This window comes from Olea europaea, unplaced genomic scaffold (assembly GCF_002742605.1).
Source record: "Olea europaea var. sylvestris unplaced genomic scaffold, O_europaea_v1 scaffold3829, whole genome shotgun sequence".
In the NCBI taxonomy this organism is placed as follows: Eukaryota; Viridiplantae; Streptophyta; class Magnoliopsida; order Lamiales; family Oleaceae; genus Olea; species Olea europaea.
Window position 1 is genome coordinate 6,081 of NW_019257720.1, and position 7,334 is coordinate 13,414.

Genomic DNA, 7,334 nt, shown 5'->3' on the forward strand with positions numbered 1-7,334 from the left:
ATTAACTTTGACGTCATGTTGAATAATATGATTTTTTTTTCGTATGTAGATAATCGGTTATGGATTCGACTTTAGAAGAGCAAAGTAATCATGAGACCAATGATAAAATTCTAGTAAAGAGTGAAAATGTGAATTTGCAACAAAGTGTGAACGGTAAGAAGAGACATAAAAGGTCCAATGTGTGGGCTCATTTTGATATAAAGAATGATGGAACTGTAGAATGCATTTATTGTGGACAGATGTATAAGCATCAATCTAAAGGTGGGACTAGTACATTTCGAAATCATATCGAGGATTTATGCAAAAAATATCCATATGACATTAAATCTCTATGGTAACTCTAGAAATGATGAGGTTTTAGAGAGTGTTAGTAGTGGTGGACAACTTGTCAAGTTTACTCAAAAAGGGGTGAGAGAACAGATTACTAAGTACTTTATATTATTTGAGTTACCTTTTCGACACGTTGAAGATGAAGGTTTTCAGTGTTATACAAGATATTTTTTTCCGACTTTTGATTTTCCTTCAAGGATGATAGTTGTTAGGGATATTTATCGTTTGTTTCTCGATGAGAAGAAGAAATTGAGAAAAGAATTGAGTAAACACCGGGTTTGTTTGACTACTGATTGTTGGACATCTACAAAATGTAAGTTACATGTGTTTGACCGCTCATTGGGTTGACGATCATTGGAGACTTAAAAAAGGAATCATAAGTTTCATCCAAGTCCCCAGCCATAAGGGTGATATGGTAGGAAAAGAATTGATATCTTGCCTTCAGGATTGGGAAATTAATAAGATTTTCTGTGTGACAGTTGATAATGCCTCATCTAATGTAGCAATAATGAAATTGAGGAGTTGTTTTCTAGAGAAGAAGAATGGTCTAGTTCTTGGGGGAGAAATGCTTCATATGAGATGTTGTGCTCACATTCTCAATCTTATAGTTTGTGATGGTTTAGAAGAAATGAGCAATGCTAATTCATCTATTCGCAATGCTGTGTGGTATGCTAGATCTTTCCCGGCACGACTAAAAAGATTTCGAGAGAGTTGCAAGGATGCAAATATTGAGTCTCGAGGTTTATTGTGTTTGGATGTATCAACTAGATGGAATTCCACCTACATGATGTTGCAGGCTTCAATAAAGTTTAAAAAAGCATTTGATGTTTTGGAAAGTGATGCAAATTATACAAAGTACTTTGATGAAGAAAGGTCTAATGGGAAAAATATAGATGGACCACCAACACATGTCGATTGGGACCAAGCAGAAGCATTTGTTGGATTCTTGAAGACTTTTTATGATATGACATTGAAAATTAGTGGCTCTTTATATATAACGTCAAACACTTTCTTTTAAGATATATGTGAAATTCATGCAGAGTTGAATGAATTTGCTAAAGAGCCAAATGGTATGATAGGATCCATGGCAGTTAGCATAAGTATTGGGGCAATCTTAAAAAGTTTAATCAATTGTTGTTCATAACAACAGTTCTTGACCCTAGATGCAAGTTGGAATTACTTAAAGTTGGGTTTGAACTTATTTATGATATACAAATTGCAAACATGTTGTTAAAAAAAGTTGAAAACACGCTTCACAGGTTATATGAATGCTATAAGGAAATGATGACTCCACCATTAGTCCCACCTAAGGATGCTACTCAACCCAGAAGCCAAAGTGCTTTACAAACTACTTTGGGAACTTCTAAACCTGTTCCCTCAATTTTTAGAGCTAGGCTTATGCAAGAAACTCAAGCAGAGAAGAATGATTTGGTGGATTATTTAAATGATCGTTGTGAAGATTTGACCAATGATGATTTTGACATATTAAATTGGTGGAAATTGAATGAAAATAAGTACAAGATTGTCTCCTAAATTGCCAAAGATGTGTTAGCCATTCAAATATATACAGTTGCTTCTGAGTCGGATTCTCAATCCTTTTAAGAGTTCATTGAGTGCAAAGATGGTTGAGGCAGTGATTTACACTAAGAATTGGTTACATAGTAACAAGGAACCTATTGTGATTCATCAATATTTGGACGAAGTAGAAGCATTGGATGATTCAGAAAAAGCTATAGAAGGTATTATCGTATTTTATCTTTCTATTCACTTTATTTTATAGTTTTTTACACCATTTAATTTTAATAAATGCATATATTTGTTATATACAGATAACGAATCATGTGTTACTACTGGAGATGTTTTGCCAATTAGTATTGATTAAGAGGTTAGAACAAATTGTTTCACTGCATTGAATTATTAGAACTGAAAAATGTTTGTTCCTAGTATTTATAATAATACTAATATTTATATTTTAACGTAATATTTAAGATTAAAATTTATGATTTAACTTGTTCGATGTACATTTTTTTTTTCTTAAACCGTGGTTTTAAACCTTACCAAACCGAAAAAGGCGGTTTGGATTGGTTTGGTTTGGAAATTGAATTGGTTTGGTTTGAAAAAATTTCAAACCGCTTTAAGTGGTTTGATTTGAAAAGTTGTCACAAACCGTCCAAACTGAACCGTGTGCACCCCTATTGACAACAAATCCCTAAGAGAAATTAAATTGATTCTCAAGATGGCACTAAGTAATAATATTATTGGTGCCATAAATTTTGTTGCTACGCTTCTTTCAATTCCAATAATTGGTACTGGAATCTGGCTTGCAACAAAATCTGGTAATTCTTGTGTCAAGATTCTACAATTCCCAGTAATCATTCTAGGCATTCTTATTTTAGTGGTTGCACTTGCTGGATTCATTGGTGGGTTTTGGAGGATTCCATGGCTGCTTATTTCCTACCTCATTGCAATGCTGGTTCTCATAATATTGCTTGCATGTTTGGTTGTTTTCGTCTATTTGGTGACTATTAGATGTTCTGGACATCTTGCTCCAAGACGGGCTTATTTAGAGTATCGTCTAGATGACTTCTCGGGGGGGCTTTGCCGGAAAGTTAGAAGTTCTTACCAGTGGGATAGAATTAGAAGTTGCCTTAGCTCTTCAAGCACGTGTGCTGAATTGAATCAGAGCTATCGTATGGCCCAATATTTCTTCAATGCCCATATCACTCCATTGCAGGTAAAAATCCACCAGTTTTTTAATCAATATCTCAATTTTTCCACTTCTTTTAGTAGTTTTTGTTTTTATCCAGTGCCAATTTAAGAAATAGGCATGAAAACATTTATAGGATTGTTTCAACCCAAACAACATTTATTTAATTTTTCAAATCTGCATTCTTTATAATGAGGGATCTACTTCATCTCTCAGATTATATACCATTTGTTTTATTAATTTTCCAACTTCAAAGTATGGTAAGTCTGAACAATAATATTGAACTAACTTGTCTAAAATTTAGTTCAAGGTACCAGAAATGTGAGATATTTATTGATAGAATTCATTTTTCAACACCTTCTGTCACGTGTGTGTTTATATTTTATAATACATATGCGTAACATGTGAACGATTTTCATAAAGAGACAATGATGAGACCTACATCTAGTATCATTACTAAGGAGATGAATGTTTATTAATATAACTCTAGTCTTCCTCTAACAATGTGCATGTGAAATTATGACTTGTTTGTCGTAAAGTATGGGACAGTACTGACAAAAGAAAAAATATATAAATTTTTGCATATTTTACTGTCGAGTTCTTCACAAGAATTATACCATCAAAGTTTTTTAAGCAATGTAGACAGACTGTAGGCTATAATTCACCCATGTTGGACATATCGACACAGGATTTTTTTAAAGAAAGTATCAACAAGTCCTAAACACGTTAATTAAATTATTTAAAATTCTTGTTGAATTCTTTAAACAACAATACCTATTTGTTATATCATAATAATTTTGAATTATATTTATATACTACTACGCCAAAAAAAAGAAAATGACAACAGTAGAGCACTCGAGAAATCCGTTCAACACAACAAAACATGTATTAAACACGAAAACACCATTCTAGTTGAAGATTCCATGCAACACATAATAAAGGTATATCAAAGTATAACAATGACTAATCTTTAACCAAATGTTATATTTTTTCTTCTCCCAATATATTCCTTGTCTTTATCATTTTTCATCTCTTTCTCTCTATACTCTTTGACATTCCGGATGCTGTAAACCACCAATAGAATGTGGCTACACATTTGTGAACCCAACATATTGGATTAGTCCAATAAACACAGCAGCTGACATGGACTGCTTGCAATGGAGTAGTTGTTGAAATATAGAGAGGAATATTGAGAAACAATGGCTTGACTTTTCCATTGATTGAGAATGAATATATATACACAAATTTGGGCGTTGCCTTGAATTACCCAAAACACAAAAGTGGAAACTATCCTAGAATATGGAGATTAGAACTAATTACTGGGATAAACAGTCTAGAATTAGGGAATTACAAAATATGGGAATTAGAACTAATTACAGGGATAAACTATCTAGAATTAGGGGATTACAACTAATTACAAGAATTTAAAATGTGCTAAAAATCTGTTGTAGTTAATTCTCTAATATGCCCCCTCAAGATGGAGCTCCGGAGGAAACGCCAATCTTGACCCTTAATTCTTGGAAGCGGCTTCGTGAAAGCGGTTTGGTAAGAGCATCGGCAAGTTGATCTACTGAGGAAATATGAGTAACACGAAGAGCGCTTGATTGAACTTGATCCCGAATAAAGTGATAGTCAATTGCCACATGTTTCATGCGTGAATGAAAGACTGGATTAGAACAAAGATAGGTGGCACCAACATTGTCACAAAAGATAACAAGAGGTGTAGAGAGAGTGACGCCAAGTTCTGTTAAAAGGAACAAATCCAATTGATTTCTGAAGCAGTAGCGGCAACTGATCGATATTCAGCTTTTGTGGATGACCGAGCAACTGTACGCTGTTTCTTGGATGACCAAGAAATAGGGTGACAACCAAGATAGACAATATAGGCACTCGTAGAGGTATAGTCGTCTTTGTTGCCAGCCCAATCTACATCTAAGAATGCATGAAGAGAAAGTGGATTTTCTTTATGAAGAAATAATCCATGAGTCAGTGTGCCACACAGATATCGAAGCAGTCGTTTCGCAACATTCCAATGTTCAAATGTCGGCCGATGCATGAATTGGGAAAGCTTGTTAACAGCATAGGCTAGTCTAGGCGAGTGAGGCAAAGATATTGTAGACTGCCAACAATTGTTCTATATTCTGTGCAGTCAGTCAGAGCTGTACCAGAATGAAGTGTGAGATTTCCATCTGTAGCAAGTGGTGTAGCAACAGGTTTTACACCAAACATTTTTGTTCGGGCAAGAAGATCAGTGATGTAGCGCCAAAAGGTCAATGTACCGTTGAATAATGTTGTTGTTGGTACCTGTGATGATAATGTCATCCACATAAACAAGTAGATATGTAGTAGTGTCACCTGAGTGAAGTATAAATAGAGAGGTGTCTGCATGAGAGTTTGTAAACCCAAACTCAATGAGGAATTGGTGAAGTTCAAGGTACCAAGCCTGTGGGGCCTGCTTGAGTCCATATATAGCCTTCTTTATTTTGCATACATGTGTTGGATTGTCTCAATCAACAAATCCTAGAGGCTAGGCCATGTAGACATCTTCGGAAAGATGGCCTTGAAGAAAGGCATTATTAACATCCAATTGTAGCAACTGCCAACCTCTATTGATTGCCAAGCTTAGAACAAGGCATATTGTTGTTGGCTTGACAACTGGACTAAAGGTGTCATGATAATCCACTCCAGGTCGCTGATGAAAACCTTTGGCAATTAATCTGGCTTTGTACCTACCAACAGAACCATTAGCAAGCCGTTTAATTCGAAAAACCCACTTACAGCCAACAAGATTCTGTAAAGAAGTAGATGGAACAAGCTCCCGGGTTCCATTCCGAACAAGAGCATCAAAGTCATCATTCATAGCTTGCCTCCATTTGGGATCTTTTAGGGCTTGGTTAACAGTATGAGGCTCAATGTCGGATGGTTGAGGAAGGACAACAGTGAGAGTCATCTTGGTTAGGGGTTTGTGGATGTTGTTTTTCGCTCTAGTGGTCATGGAATGGGTATTTTGATGGGTGGTTTGAGCTGTGCTTGAAGTAGAAGAGGTCTCAGAATTATGTGGTTCTAGTGGTAAACGGTCAATCGTGGTTTCTTGGCAGTCAACCGAACTGTGTCTAAGTAAAGGGAGGTCTATGGACAGAGGTCGACGATCGACTGGTGAGGAGAGTTGATCGACTGTTTGGGCATGTTGTGACGAATGTTGACACGAGGAATCCTTTTGTAGAGGCGTATTGAGTGAGCCACTTGAAAATGGTAGAATTTGGACTAGGAGAAGCCATTTGAAAATGATCTATGGGGTGGGACGAGAAAGATGGGACTGGTGAGTGGTAAAGGGAAAAGAGTTTTCAAGAAATTTAACATGACGAGAAATATATATTTTAGAAGTGGACAGGTCAAGACAGATATAGGCACTTTGTGTTGAAGAGTGACCAAGAAAAACACAAGAAGTGGAACGAGAGTCAAGTTTATGTTGAGAATAAGGACGAAGCCACGGATAACATAAGCAACCGAACACCCGAAGTTTAGTGTAGTTGGGTTGAGACTCAAATAGTTTTTCAAAAGGAGATGAAAGATTTAGTGTGGGTGTGGGCATACAGTTAAGATAGCAATAGCAAAGGTATAAGTCCAATAAGTTAGAGGCATCGATGCATGAGTGAGAAGAGATAAACCTGTTTCAACAATATGGCGATGACGTCGTTCGGAAAGACCATTGTGTTCGGGTGTATGAGGTGGTGTAGTAAGATGGGATATACCATTGGTGGAGAGAAAACAATCAAGGACTCGATATTCGCCACCATTATCTGAATATAGGGTAACAATTCGGTGTTTAAATTGGTTTTAGACTAATGCCTTGAAGCGTACAAAGACATCATACACATGGGATTTCCATTTAAGTGGATAATACCAAACGTACCGAGTATAATGATCAACAAAGATAACATAATATTGAAAACCATCAACAGAATAGACAAGAGAGGTCCATACATCAGAAAATATAAGTTCAAGCGGATGGAATGAGGTTAAGGTAGAAGAAGAAAAAGAAAGTTTGTGACTTTTATTACATGAACAAGCATTACAATTTGTGAAAGAGGATAACGGACTAGACAATGGTAAAGAAGACTTGGAAAGAATATTTTTCATAATAGTAAATGATGGATGACCTAGTCTAGAGTGCCAGTCAGACAAAGTGGTCTTAACACTGGAAAAGGCAAGCAATGGTGAGGAGGTAACTGAAGGGGATGTGGTCGACCACTCATATACGCCATCCTTAGGTTCGCCCATCAAAAGGATTGCCCCC

The 7,334-nt window shown here is 36.2% G+C and overlaps 1 protein-coding gene across 1 annotated transcript; it reads left to right on the top strand.

Moving 5' to 3' along the window:
* Positions 1–2,566: 2,566 nt before the first annotated feature.
* Positions 2,567–4,210, top strand: LOC111386974 (protein TORNADO 2-like). Its single transcript, XM_023011473.1, has 2 exons — positions 2,567–3,064; positions 4,094–4,210. Exons 1-2 carry the CDS (start codon positions 2,567–2,569, stop codon positions 4,208–4,210), a joined length of 615 nt encoding a protein of 204 aa, XP_022867241.1.
* Positions 4,211–7,334: the final 3,124 nt, after the last annotated feature.